This window comes from Macaca fascicularis, chromosome 5 (assembly GCF_037993035.2).
Source record: "Macaca fascicularis isolate 582-1 chromosome 5, T2T-MFA8v1.1".
In the NCBI taxonomy this organism is placed as follows: Eukaryota; Metazoa; Chordata; class Mammalia; order Primates; family Cercopithecidae; genus Macaca; species Macaca fascicularis.
In genome coordinates this window covers 188,029,363-188,044,291 of record NC_088379.1, presented here as the reverse complement: position 1 = coordinate 188,044,291, position 14,929 = coordinate 188,029,363, and the positions used below count along the sequence as shown (strand labels likewise).

The window sequence follows — 14,929 nt, the reverse complement described above, 5'->3', positions numbered from 1 at the left end:
ACTCCAAATACAGGAAGAGCAAAACTAGCTTGAAGGGTCAAGAGATGTAAGTTCAAAGCACAGGATGGAACACGGGCACAGAGAACATTTCACTTTCTTCTCTTTCTTCTTCTCATAGCTTTCCATAGTTTATGGTAAGAATTGTGTTTAGCCAGAGTTTATTACTTATCATCATCACTGTCACAGAGTACTAATAATTATCATGAACTGTGTGCTGAGTGCCAGACATGGTTAGGTGCTTCACATGTATCACCGCATTAATCCTTCAGCCTGACACAAGGATTACTGTAGCAACCCCATTTTGCAGATAAGGAACCACAATCCTGAGAGACTAGGTAGTGTGCTTACCCAAACATGTTGGTGACTAAAGTGTGAGTGGAGGCTTGGCTGGTTCCAGGAGTGGTATGCACCCCCTAACACACACACACACACACACACACACACACACACACACACACACACAACCATACTCCTTCCCAGAAGCAGTGGTGAAGGCCCCACACGGCTTTCTGTTTCTTTGGGGCCATTACGTATGCACCATTCCCCTGGTTATTTTCTTTGTGGTTATTTCTATAACCTGTTACTTGTAGCTTTGACATCTGCCCAGGAGGGGGCGCACAAACCACACAGATGTCTCATGGGCCCTCCCTCTGCCCCAGGCCACTGGCAGGGCACAGCACTTGGGTCTTCAGTATTTGAAACCACAGAAACACGGTGGATTTGTCAATGTCTTTACACATCTGAATTGGCCAATCGATTACTTAGAATTCTTAGGACCATACATACAAATAAAAATGCTTCTAGGAACAGGAAAAGAGCACTTCTAAAGAGCCCTGCCCTCTTTCGTCAGTAAAACATGTAGCTATGAACAGGACTCCTCTAGACTAGCACGGGGGCTTTTATTTCACATTCTGTCTCAAGCTAGCTCTGGAACAGATCCTCCTCCTCAGACCAACAGTGATCATCTGCCAACAAGAGTACCATCTTGTGCTCTTTACAATCACATCTAACATATTCAAAGTTCCTGCCTTGCAAAGGAAAACAAACAAACAAAACATTATATTTTTCCTGTTTCTGTCTTTTTGAATACAAATGCAGGCCTAAGAACTCCAATCTCTAGTAATCTCTTCCCGGGGCTGCAACAGTTCACCTGGCCAGAAGGTGGCAGGGTAATACCATACACTGCAACCTGCTGCTCCAAATTAACTTTTGCCAGAAAAGGAGAGTCTGGCTTGAAACAAAAACTGTATTTATATAGAATTCCCTCAACAATCTAAACACTGAACCTTGGTACTAATTAGCTAGTATGTTAATTGCCTTGGTTTTAATCTGTTTTAGGCCAACTTTTAAAAGACAATCCTCTTTGCCTTGCTATTTCAGAACCGGAATCTATTTGGAAATATGAAATGGGTTCACAAAATACGTTCCTCGTCAGCTACCACACACAGAGTGTCTCTGGACAACTGAACAGGTACTAAATGATTAAGTCTATTAAATAGGGAAGGTGATTTTTATTTGATAATGAAAAATATCTAGGTATATAAGTAAAAACTCCTTCTTAAATGAAGCCAAAACAATTACTCAAAAGAAAGAGAAGGGGAATCATACCCTTTTGTTTATATGGAAAAATAACCCTCCAATCATCCTCCTTAAAATCACCAAGAGGGAATACATGAAAGCAAAGGGCTGCATTTACCTGCAGTTCCTTCATATAATGGCTCACCAGCACATTCATTAAGGTCTTTATCCTCTGAAAGAGACTGGGAGGCTCCTCCTGAATCAGAATCCAGCAAAATCTGATTTTCGACAAGGCCGATATCTGCAAAATGGCTACTCAATTCACAGTCTTCAAAGTCAGCAGAGAACTGATGGAGAGGGGCATCACGAGAAGACAAGGGAAACGTGCCTTCCAAAACCAAGGGAGAGCCTGGAGGAGACAAGGAGGAAAGGGAGGACCTCGAGGACAGGGAGGCCACAGACTTGGGGCCCTCAGCCAGCGGAGGAGTGTGGCCTGTTGCTGCAGCTGCCACCCCACAGAGTCCACTCTGGCCAGGCTGGCTGGGGGACTTGACCACCTCGTTTTCATGGATGGTGGTAATGGGTCCGGAAGGAATGTAACCACTTTTCTCTTGCAGAAGGAAGTCCAGTTTATACTGATAATCCACATCTATCTGATCACTTTGACTGCTGTAATAGAGGTCAGTGGAACTGAGGGAGTTGAGTGACCCTCTGCTGGAGGTGTTCAGAGAGCCCCGACTTGATGCCAGGGAACCCAGGCTGCTCCCAGATGACACGGACAGGGTGCTGGCAGAGAGGCTGAAAGATGAAAAGCACACACCATAAAATCTGCTACAAAATGGAAAACCTATCACAATCCCTACTGGCTCCTTCAGATCTGCAGAGGGCAGAAACCTGTTAAGAATGGAATCAATGGCCAGGGACAGAGGAAATCCCTATCACGGCCACGTGTCAGTTAACAACCAGGTCGAGTTCTGAGAAATGCATGTTAGGTGATTTCATCACTGTGCAAACATCACAGAGTGTACTTACGCAAACCGAGACGGTACAGCCCACTGCACACCCAAGCTATAGGGTGTAGCCTATTGATTCCAGGCTGTGTGTGCAAACATCACAGAGTGTACTTACACAAACCGAGACGGTACAGCCCACTGTACACCCAAGCTATATGGTGTAGCCTATTGATTCCAGGCTGTGTGTGCAAACATCACAGAGTGTACTTACACAAACCTAGATGGTACAGCCCACTGCACACTCAAGCTATATGGTGTAGCCTATTGCTCCCAGGCTGTGTGTGCAAACATCACAGAGTGTACTTACACAAACCTAGATGGTACAGCCCATTGCACACCCAACCTATAGGGTGTAGCCTACTGATTCCAGGCTGTGTGTGCAAACATCACAGAGTGTACTTACACAAACCTAGACGGTACAGCCCACTGCACACCCAAGCTATAGGGCGTAGCCTATTGCTCCCAGGCTATGAACATGCACAGTAGTTGCTGTTCTGAATACTGTAGGCAATTATAACACAATGGTAGTATTTGTGTGTCTAAACATAGCTAAACTAGAAAAAGCACGGTAAAAATACAGTATTATAATCTTATGGGACCACCATCATATATGCAGTCTGTCCTTGACAAACAGTCATCATGTGGCACATAACTGTATACCATGTCTATGCTTCTTCACTAACCTTTTCAGCCTTGCTCTCCAAATACTCTTTAAGTAGCTAGTAGTAGTATTAAACATTATCCTCCTTTTGCAAAAATAAAAAGAATCAAATACTTGCTGATAAGTTTATTTGCACAGACATCTAGAAGCCACTTTGTGATTAAAAAATATTGAAAGAAAAAAAGAGAAACAGGGCAAAAACATTAATGTAGATTTTTATTTTTTTTAAAAAAAAAAGCTTTTTATTTTTAGAGAAAAGAAGGCAAGCTAATAAAAAGAAAGAAGTCACACAAAAGACCCTTGGTTTCGCTCATCTTTCCTCTTTGTGTGTCAATGTGAGGAGTGAATTTTTTTTTCATCAATATAAGGAAATCTATGGCTATTTGAAGGCAAAACTCCCCCGTTTTCCCTTTTTAAAAAATGGGGCAATGGGAAAAATGTGTTATTTTCCTAAGTGTATTGACAGCTAAAACATATCTTCTTTCTATAACATATTTCAAATGTATTCCAAATATGACACTGGGTTCATGAAAAAGAAAATGTGACTTTAAATCTGATCACTCAAATATTAACTGTACTAGTATAATGATTTTATTTACTTTTAAGTAGTTGGAAATAAAGTGAAAAGTAATCAGAGATGAACAAGAATATGCCTGAATGTATTCAAAGTTTTCCCCTCAGAAATCTGATAAGCTCACCTTTTAAGTTGTGAATGCAAATAAGTAGTTAATCTAGTAGTTTCTTCAAGTTTCTGTAACAGCTCTTTTCTTCTCTCTTCCAATCTCAATCTAGGAAGAAAAAAATTATTTTCAAATGATTGTAACAAAATATGAAAACTGAAAGAAAAGAAAGATTCTTATTGTATAAGCATTACAGATCACAAGGGGAAAATGTGAATGGGCTCCACAGACAGAAAACAGGACACTCAGCAAGGAGTGTCGGAGGCAGAGCTGCACACAGCCAAGCTGAAGAATGGGGAGAGAGCATCATGCCCAATCACCAATGTCACTGAGAATTTAAAATTGCTGGTAGTCTAGAATCTTTTTAAATGGGTAAATAACATGGTCCTTTGAGTTGGGGAAGAAGATTGAGGAGGAAACAACCATGAAAACAAAAAAACTAAACAAAGACTAAGAATCCTGACACAGATCTGTGACTTGGGAACCCTTTCCTAAAACATTTCACAGCAATAGTAAAGGTCACCCTAAATACCGAATTTAGTAACGCTTGTTCCAACATAATATTTGGCGATAACATTCCCAACCCTAATTTGATAAGAATTTCAGCAATTAAGAAACAATTTTAGTCCACATTACCACTGTGGGCTAATTTGGGCTCAACTGTTTAAGGAAGAGGATGAGCTAAAAGTGATTTCCCTTCCAACCCATAGCACATCTCATTATCTGTGTCAGATTATCATAAAATTTCACCCACACTCAGCTGCAAAAGTTTTTTTTTTTAAATTAGAATACAGCATTATAGAACTGTATACTTGAATAGTAAGTCATTTTAGAATATACTACGTACCCAGGGATTTATGCAACTAAGAGTCTGTGTAAGGATAGCCTATGTCATATGAAGGTCTTTAGACATCATTGAAATACACTAGTTCAGAGTAGTGAGCAGCAGAATGGAACTCAGGAAAAGGGCATCTGGGTTTCTCATCTTGATTTGCAGCTTACTAGCTGCCTATCCTTGGGTAAGTCACTGAATCAAGGGTCTTCCTTTTCTAATCTGTAAACCGGTGACTATAATTCCCCTGTGTCTCCCTGGCAAGGCTGTTAAAGAGATGTATGGGGAAGTACTCGACAGAGAAGAAAAACAAATCTGACTTGTTTAAAGCCTCCGCATGCCCTGCAAAGTGGTGATATAGAAATTAGCCACTTTTCTTTGGAGAAAAATAAAATTTCCTTAATTTCGAATCTCTTTGAAATGTGATATATGTTTCTGGCAGTAAGGAAACATGCCCATATTTTGTTTATAGGTATCTATCCCTTTGATGTGTCAACACCGCTATTCCATTGTATGTTACACTAAAAAAGTAATTCTTGCCATTTTCTTTAATACTTCAAAAGCGTGATAAATTCTTAATTCATGGCTTTCAAAGGTGTATTTTTAAAAGCAGCAGTCATTTAAAAAATCTTTCAAATATAAATAAAAACTCAACAAGGAAAAAAGTAATATGAAGTAGACTAACTGAATTAAAAGGTGCACAAAGGTCTGAAGAAAGCCCCAAACTCTACTAAAATCCATGTCTTCTGAAACAAGAGAAACACTTTGGAAGTAAGTTTTAAAACTCAATATTGCTTTTATTAAAATGAAGCCTTTTCCTAGTGCTTTCAGGGGGCACCAGGATGACGTCAGAATGTGACCCTGACCCAGCACTTTCAGTGCTGCCCCTCCCCCATCACTAGGGAGCGTCCTCAGCCTTCTCCAGGTGATGCTCAGCAGCTGCTCTTTCAGCCCTTTAATGTCTGCTTTGAACTACAGGTGCCTGTCTTTGTGTTCTTGTTCATATTTCCCACTTGGCTCCTACAATCCCAGAAGGCAGACACCAGCAGCCCTTTCTCCCTGCAGTGCAGGGTGCACTGGCCAGTCCCTCCGTTCTTGCTGGTGCTGAGATGAAACCTTCCCTGGGATAAGCATGAGGAAGGCACTGGGGAGAGGCACAGAAACCCTCCTAGTGGGCCACAGTTTGTCTCTGATGTTATCATCAAAGCCTCTCCTAGTGACAGCCCGAAGTCTTCCTCAGAATCCAGGTGTATTGCATGTGAAACGCCCTCCACACCTTCCCCATAACCAGGGGTTAGAAGAAACTGCAGACATCGGCCCTCTCAAAAGGGTGCATACCTGTCTCTCTGAGTTCTTCTCCAACTCCTGCCTGTTGGTCTGCTGGATGAGAAAGGGTTTCCTCTACTTGGCCCTTAAAAGATTCCTCCCCCTGGCCCAGCTGTTCCACATCCCCTTTCAAGCTGCCCTTTGTGAAGTATGGGCCCTCACACCTGCCCGTCTCTGCCCTGAGTGCCCTGCAGGAGGGAAGCACAGCCTGGCTTCTCCTGAACTCAGAAGTCTGCACCTAGGGAAAATGTCATGTCATCTGTAGAAATAGGAAGTCCCTTTTCCATTCAAAACTAAATGACACTCATGTCCCCACCTACTTGCTTTAAAAAATTTTTCAGAAGCAGTGGCAAAATCATTCAAATAATTAAGAAACATTTAAAACGTCTTGGCAATTACAAGGCAAATCCCCAACATTTGTGAGAAAACAAGGAGCAATGTTAAGATCTTACCAGCTATAGAAAAGCACAGAGTTTAAGGAATTTCAATAACTGCGCGGAAAGAATATGAAAGATGCATAGAAACACCTTCCCTGCATGGTTTTTTTCATTTGTGAGCAATTTCTCTTTTGGCCTAGCGATCCTCCACCATGAGCACCTCTTTCCCACCACCAGGTGGCGAGCACGGTCGCTGCCATCAGGCCCAGTGGGCGACACTGCAGCCCTGCAGGGGCAGGAACAGAGCCGGTCCGGGGGCTGTAGGATCACTCAGAGACTGAAAATTCATGTGAATCCAGCTCCTTCAGAGACCAACGTTCAGAAATGACTCAGAATCTTGCCAGAGGTCACCCCTGAAATAATGGGGAACCCCAAATATAAGTGGAAAACAGGAAAATGTTGGAGGATACGGCAGGTAGCTTTCTTTGACAGTCATGTAGGTGCCAAGAAGAAAAGGAAGGATTTGGGGTTGGTGGCACACAATCTGTTCTATGAAGAAACTGAGTTTCACCCAGCAAATCCTACTTCCTAAAAGCAGCTCTGGCCAACCCCGCTTTGACACGAGGAGACACTGCTGGCAAGGGCATTCTCCTCCCTCTTAAACTCCTGGAGTCAGTGCAACAGCAGCAGTGAGCAGAGCAGAAGCCCACACACAGTAGGAAGACACGAAAGGGTGAAGCCATAAGAAAAATGCCAGAGCATGGGGGAATAGAAAGCAAAACCATGAACAGCAACAACAAAACCCAAAGCCAGATGAGGTTGTATCTATTTGGGAAAGAAGGATTCAGTGTTCCCAATGGCGGTAGGTTCTGCTCTTCTGGACACGTGAAATACTGAGTCACTTTGGGCATCCCAGGATAGGAGTTAGAAAGTTTTAAGTTGATCAGGCGAGAATGTCTGAGTCCTGCAACCTTCGATGGCAAAGTAAGTATGAGGATTCGCCTTTGGCCGTAGACTCTGATAAGGAAACTAGCATCCACTTATTTGGAATAGTAAACGACCTGGCTCTTCCAGGTAACTCAGAAAGTCAACATACTGCATATATAAATTCCATGTTTCCCTTCCTGCCAACATCCAGTCACGGGAGACAGGGCCAAGCCACTTACTCCCCAGATGACACAAACCCAGTGTCTCACTAAAGAGATCTCGCTAAATAGACAATTTTTTGTATAAGTATCTTCTAGCTCCTCTTCCTAATGAGTTCAAGCCTACTGTCTCTGGTGAGGTTTGGGCTTTTCGTTAATAAATAAATAAAAAAGGAAAAAGCCTACTATTTCTGCTGGAATTTTGAGCTACTGTGTGTGTGCAAATGGTACTTAGGAAAAAGTCAAAGTTTAGGTTCTTAGGAACAAACTGTTATTTTTTAACGCTATATCATTAGGCATTTTTTGGAAGCTCTACTCCTAATAAAAAAGGCAAGCAAGACACCACTTCAATAAAAGCTGATTGAGACAAACAAATATGCTCTCTTTCTCTGCCAGAACAAATCTGTTTGTAAGTCCTTCCTAGATTCACCTACTACAAAGTAGAACAGCTGAGATGGACGTGGCACATTAGACAGGTATGATTATGTACAATTTTATTAAGTGCTATGTAGTAGTATGAAACATCATTGCTTTTATAAACGGGCCACATAAAGGCTACCCGTTTCATCATAGCTACCGAAAATCAGTAGCTAGAAACTTTAGGTATACAAATTTAGACATATCAGGGTAAGTCAGAAAAACAACAACAACAAACCAAATTAATTCTCCTTGCCTTCTTACTCCTTTTGTTCCTTTTGGTCTTTGTCAGATGGGGCCTTGCTTTGCTGGCCTGGCTGATACTTCCCTTAGGCTGACCCTTCAGTCAGCAAAATTAGACAGAAAAGCCAGAACAAGAAGGGAAGAAAAGAAGGGGAAATGGAGGCAAAGATGAGAATTATTAAGAGGGTAGAAGATTATAGTTCAGAGGCTTTTCCTTTTGATACGTTTTCATGTTCCCTACAGCTACGACACTGAGGTTGCGTGTTACCTTGATCAACATTTTAACCCACAGAAGTCAACTCCACTAAAATGGTTAACCTTGGGATGGGTGAGTCCCCATGCTAACACCTAACTGGGAGTGTCAGAGACTTTTTCCTCTCTCCCTCCCCCTGCTTTTCAAATGTTTTGATACTATGTAGACATGCAATCCTAAACATTTATTGAGGACAAGGAATTAGAAGGCAGGAAGCCAGTAATTTTTTTTTTTTTTTAAGCAACTGGATTATGACCAGGTGTTTTAAACTTACTTCCAGGTCACTTGAAATTATATCAATGTGAATTTCGTTCCCATTACTCTGAAACAGGCACTGCTCTTTACTGGCTGGCCTAAAGGATGTATATGCAGTGGTTCTCAAGGGCTCTCTGGTCTGTCCTGCAACAGGCATCCAACCCTTTCTGCCATCAAGGCCTGGACACAGGCTCCTAGGCAGATGCGTTCATGTCAAACCGACACACAGAGGTCCCCTCACTTAACATTCCAGCTTATCTGTTTACAGAACTGGATTTTTTAAGATGAAATAATCAACTCACACCTTCCCACAGAAAGATGGGACAATTGCCTACAGTATTTTCCTTTACAGTTTCACCTGCTTCACAGGAGGGCTGCAGCTGACAAACAAAATGCAAGTGAGTACGTTGTGACCTGTTAGGATATCACAGGGAGGAAGCTGTCTTTTCCTTGTGAAATGAATAGCAATAAACTTTTGCATTCTTGTGAGTAATAAAACCCAGAATAGGATGCTTCAGTGGCTCTAACAGTCTAGATAATTTTTCTTATCAGAGTGCAATAGTTTATAGCTATTGTTATCAGACTTCATCAATGATGTACATTCCTGGTTTCATGTAAGCATTCCTTAGTTATTCAACATCTGTCACAGGTTTTGCACGTTCCTAACAAACACAGAACTTATCCTGTGGGGCATTAGGATGGCGCGCTTTACTGCTCTACAGAAAGTCCATTTGTGCTGTTTCTCAGTCCGCTAAGAACAGATGCAGTTGAGATTTCCAAACCCAGGGAAAAGAGTATCCAGTTAAGCCACTCCCACAAGAGTTAAGCTGCCGAATTTCCCGAAGGAAAACAAACCTCTCGGCGAGAGCTCTGCTTGGTGCCCCCCTCACCGACAGCAACTCTTCCTCCAGCCGCTGCCTTTCGGCTTCTAAGCGTTCCAGTTCATCTTGGGTACGTTTCTGTGGGGTGACGAACTGAAGCTCTTTCAAAAGTTCTTCTTTTTCATTAATCAGCATCAGTTTTTCCTTCTCAACATCCAGTGCCCCAGGCCAGGCCTCACTGTCCAATTTTGACAGTTCAATTTTTAAGTTGGCCATACTGAAAAAAAAAGATAAAAGAGGTATGCACATACTTAAAACTCCTGAGAAAGGTAAACACAGCCTAAGCCAAATTTGGGTTTGACACGCTGTCCAGATTTTCCTAACCTGACCTTACCAGAAAGGGGTGTGGTCTACTGGTGAGAGGCCGGAGTGGGAGCAGCAGCCTTGCACGCCAGTCTCTGGGCCTGACTCCACACTCAGCTGTCACCCACTTCTTTCCCCCATCTTTAAAATGTGAGTGAGCACACCGTTATCTGACAAAAGGGTGAAGGCCAAGTACACAGAGGCTTCAAAAGGTGAGTGCTCTGGGGGCCACAAGAGAGGCCAGCCCTGATATGTGACTGCCTGTGTAGGTGACAGGAAAGAAGACTGGGGTGGGGGGGGTTCCCTTTAAAAAAACTGAGGTGAATGATATCTGAGATGCCATCACTATACATTTTATTCCAATGTGTTTAGATGCTGTCCGCTAGTAAAATGGGAACCCCAGGCCAGGTTGGACAGAGACTAGGGCATTAGTAAGTCAGGGAAGGAGAGGGCATCAAAGAGAGCAGTGGTGTGGCCAACTGGTATGAAAGCAGTTGGGCCGGTGCAGTGGCTCGTGCCCATAATCCAACAAGCAGGAGGATCACGGGAGGCCAGGAGTTCAAGACCAGCCTGGGCAACATAGCAAGACCCTGTCTCTACCAAAAAATATTTTTTAAATTTTAAAAATTAGCCAGGTGTGGTGATGTGTGTGCCCGTGGTCCCAGCTCCTCGGGAGGCTAAGGTGAGATCACTTGAGCCCAGGAGTTTGAGGCTGCAGTGAGCCATAACTGTGCCATTGCACTCCTGCCTGGGTGACAGAGCAAGACTCTGGGAGTCAGGGGTTGATCCATCAAGGCTCCCCCATCGGAGGGAGCAAAGCCCTGGGAGAGAGAGTCAGGGGTTGATCCATCAAGGCTCCCCCATCGCCAAAAAGAAGGGGCAGGGCTTGGCCTTCTCCCGTTCACATTCTCCTTAAGTTGCACGTGAGTCTCCTCCCCATCAGCGCCCCGGCTGGTGTACAAGCCATTTACTGAGCAGTCATTGCACCGACACTTTATACATTATTGTGCTAGCCCTGTGGTTCCTCTGTACACAGCTATTTGCAGGCAGCATACGGTGGACCTTCACTAGTACAAGCAGCTGGTGTGACACCACTGGAGCAACAACAGGTGCTGAAGTGATACGGACAGGGACAGGAGAAGGAGGAGGAAATGCACCAAAGGCAAACCTCACTGGTTCCATAATTTTGCCTGACCCCAGATTTCTCTTATGTCGAGAGCTTCATCACACTTGGTAGAGTCAACATTACTTCTGACTCAGTACAAATGTCCTAACCACCTGAGTCAAATAACTTGCTACGTGGCACTGTGAAGACAATCAGGACATGGTTCTTTTGACCATAAGGACAAGAGCTCAGTGAACTATGAACTCCACTGATGTTTGCACATGGAATTTATGTTTGTACAGAAAAATGTTGGATGATTACTTTGGATATTGTTATAGTACACGCCAGAATATGAAAAATAGAAAAATAATTTTTTCCCATTTTCATGGGAGAATTTGTAGAAGGCAAGAGAAAAGGTGAATGAAAAACATAATCAAGAGCAAAGATGGAAGTAGATCCATACCTTTGTGTGATGAGTTTCTTGTTCTAATTAAAAATAAAATTGCCATCTTACTGGCACTGGGTATGCAGTGTACTTCTGATTTTTCTCCCACTGTCTGCACTTATGATAGATGTAACATCAGCTATTCTTCAGCTTTAACCACAAACCCATAAACAACTGTCTCAACATACTAGAAAATTAATCATCAAAATGCTAAATAAGCATGATATTATTAGCTTCATTAAGCACATAAAACAAGGGCTGGAGGGGAAAACAGATTTCAGAGAAACACAGCCTGCCTCTTTACTTATTCAGAATTGAAGAGGAAAAAGCATTTTCAACATATGCATAAGCGCTTGAGATTCACCTTCTCATCAGCATCACTAGTAACTTTAAAACAAAACCCTAAATGGCATGGCAATGCAACCAAGTGGGGAAAAACCAATGTCTGAAGTTTTGATGTGATTGAATTAACCAACGGAACCAAGAACAACAACAGAATACAGGAAAAAGAGCCGCCTGTTTATTATTTGTGTGATCAGACATTAGGCAGGTCTTAAATTTTATTTTAGAAGGGATGTGCCAAATTTGGGGAGCAGAATATGAAGAAGACTTCTGGAAGCACCTAGGAAGAGAAATGCGATGTGAGCTCCAGATAAAATTAACTTAGAAGTCAAAGGAGGGGTGAAAGCTGAAGTTGATCCATGGGAAGCAGAGTCAAGCCCGAAAGAATGCAGGGGCATAAGGCCCACTTCTCCAAGACTGCTTCTGAGTAATGGCCATTCTCTTTCAGAAAAGCAGACCTAAATGATGGATTTGTCCACAGCCCAGCCCAGGTGGACATACAACAAGAGGACCACTGGCACTATCTACCAAAAGCTGGCACATCACTGGGCCACAAAACCAGAAGTTGATCCTCAATACTTATTGAAGGGAAGGCACTAATCTGGGCACTGAGAAGGGGATAATAAAGCCTAAACATTTTTCCTAACCTGAAGAAATTTAGAATCTGCCAGAGAAAATTTAAAGGCATTAAAATTAGCTGAGTAAATTGCTGTTCAGATTGACTAAGTGACTTGTTCAGGTTCACATGGTTAATAATTTGTGGAATGAAGTTTAGCTTTCTTTCAGGAAATGAGGAACCAAGTAATATTAAGAATACAGGTTACATAGAGGTGAATAGTGTATTTATTTTACTTTGTTAAAGCCAGATAACCTCTACGGACTACGGCTAATTGCTTTTAAATCATCACCAATAATAAGGAATATACTTCAATATCTGGTTCTCAGCTGAGCTTTTCATGATCATGGGGAGAAACATGATAAATTCCTGTTTCTTGCAGGATGACAATGCAGTTTTTCCCAATGTCCTCCTAAATAATAACCCAATAGCATTTTAAAGCTCTTATGAGGAAAATAATGAAATCAAATGCATCAGTATAATCCTTTCCCTCATAATAATGAGTTCTATATTATAAAAAATATTTGAGTCTATCTACTAGATAAGGATGGTGAAGTCTCTTTTTTTGTTTTTGTTTTTTTTTTTGAGATGGAAGTTTCTTATGTCTCACTCCAGCAGAATCACAAAGTAAGAAAAAGATAGCACAGGGATAAAGAAAAGTTTATGACATAAAAGAGAGAAATAATCTCTCTTTCTTTTCCCTAAAGTAAATCCATTGGAACTGACACCTCAGCGCCTTCAAGGACATTAGCAGTAAGACTTCCCTTCAAATCAAAGGAACATACTTACTCGCCTTAGAACTCCTCAACAGCTATTTAGTCCTATACCTGAACCACTGTATCATATTTCCATCAAAGCAACCAATCGTCTCACTTTTAATTGAGAGTTAAGTATTGTACCAACTCAAAGCTTCTTTTTTCTCAGAAGAGAAGGGGGCAATTTCATTTCCACACTTCTCATTAATTCTCCCTGTTCTTTAGCCTTTGGTGGTGGGGAGAGCCGGGGGAAGAAAAGGTAGACCAGAGAGGAAGCAGCCCTTACACGCTAAAAACCCAAGGGTGGCCTTGGTAAGAATGTATGGGGAGTGCCCAGCAGATGTCACCGCAGGAGTAAAGATTAATTCTGGAAAAGGAAATGTTTGAGCCATGCACAAAACAGCTTCTCTGTCATTACCTTCTTTTGGCTTCTTCATACTGTAGGCTTAGCCTGACCTTTTCAGCTAAATTTGATCTACTTCTCACTCCAATCTAGTGGAAAAAAGGAAAAAAGTCAATTAACTCTGCTAATGAATGAAGTAAATTGCTTTTGTTTCTAGGAAGTATGTGTAATTGAAAAGTTAAAGAAGATGGTACTGAAATTGGGAAACACCAATTTAAAAAGACACTTATTTTATTGTCTCAGTAGGGGCAAAACATTTCTTTCAATTCAAGCTGATCTGTTTTTCAAAGACTCTAACATTATTTTCTCTACATGTTAAATTCAAGATAAAAAATATCCTGATATTGTAAATACCAAGGTAAATGTGTCTGGTATCTTAGAGTTTATGAAGGGTGTACAGGTCAATAAAATTTATGAACTGGAACTAATTTCTTTGCCTTTATGAGCCTAATTTCTAGCATTTAGCTTTCAACTGTACAAAATATAAACTAAGTTCAAAAATTAATTTTCAAATAGGTAAGCCCTACTGTTGATTTCTGTTTTACTTTCACAGCACATATTTCAAAGCAGCATAAAAGAATATGAAAATAAATAGGAATGTACTGAGAAGTAAATACTTGCTAATGGCATCCCAAAATGGAGAAGGTAAAATAGTTAACAATAGCCAAGCCACATTAAATATTTAAATGACAGATATAAATCACAGATTAAACATTTTAATATAATCAATTAAGATTTACAAAAACAAGTTTTCTTATTAGTCTTAAAAGGCATGTTTTTCTGTTTCTCATTGGCGTAATGTTTATTTGAAAGAACCTAAATTTCCAAGACTCTAAACGTAATAGGAAAAAGTTAAATTCTCACATGCCTCTAGCCTTTCAATGTGTCTTTAAAGGAATATAGCATGAGAAAGTTTGAACAAAGCTATTCATATGGAGAAATCCTGACACGCTTGGCACCTAGATAGAAAAGACGAGGCTATGATTTTTAAAACTAATCTTATGAGAATGAAACACTGAATGCACACAGCCAGAATCCAAGTCACATATACTTCTGGTTCCAGTTCACCATCCATATTGCAAGTAAGGCCCATCAAGGACAACACTGGGCCAACTCTTCAATACAGATAACTTACATCTCCGGAAATGCTTGTTTGTGACCCGGCATCAAGGGTCTGTCTGGAGAGAGATAAATGAGAGCTCACAGGACTAGATCTCAAATCTGGCTCAGATCTGCCAATGTTCTGATCCAAATGAAACCGCTCCTGCAGCTTAGCAAGACTCTGTTCAGAAAACACAAAGTTTTTCATAAATTAAGAGAGCAAACCTTCCCTACCAGGTGAAATTAAAAGGAAAGAGA

The 14,929-nt window shown here is 41.5% G+C and overlaps 1 protein-coding gene across 8 annotated transcripts in view; it reads right to left on the bottom strand.

Annotated features, from left to right (window-relative positions):
* The window catches only part of WWC2 (WW and C2 domain containing 2), a 218,975-nt gene that overhangs the window by 53,742 nt on the left and 150,304 nt on the right, over positions 1-14,929 (bottom strand). For all 8 annotated transcript variants that reach the window (XM_065545722.2, XM_005556375.5, XM_065545723.2 and 5 more), the window contains 5 exons: positions 14,706-14,852; positions 13,586-13,659; positions 9,576-9,818; positions 3,891-3,980; positions 1,697-2,316 (listed from right to left, as the gene is read on the bottom strand). In XM_065545722.2, the coding sequence (XP_065401794.1) occupies positions 1,697-2,316; positions 3,891-3,980; positions 9,576-9,818; positions 13,586-13,659; positions 14,706-14,852 (1,174 nt within the window). The remainder of the gene's footprint in view (positions 1-1,696; positions 2,317-3,890; positions 3,981-9,575; positions 9,819-13,585; positions 13,660-14,705; positions 14,853-14,929) is intronic.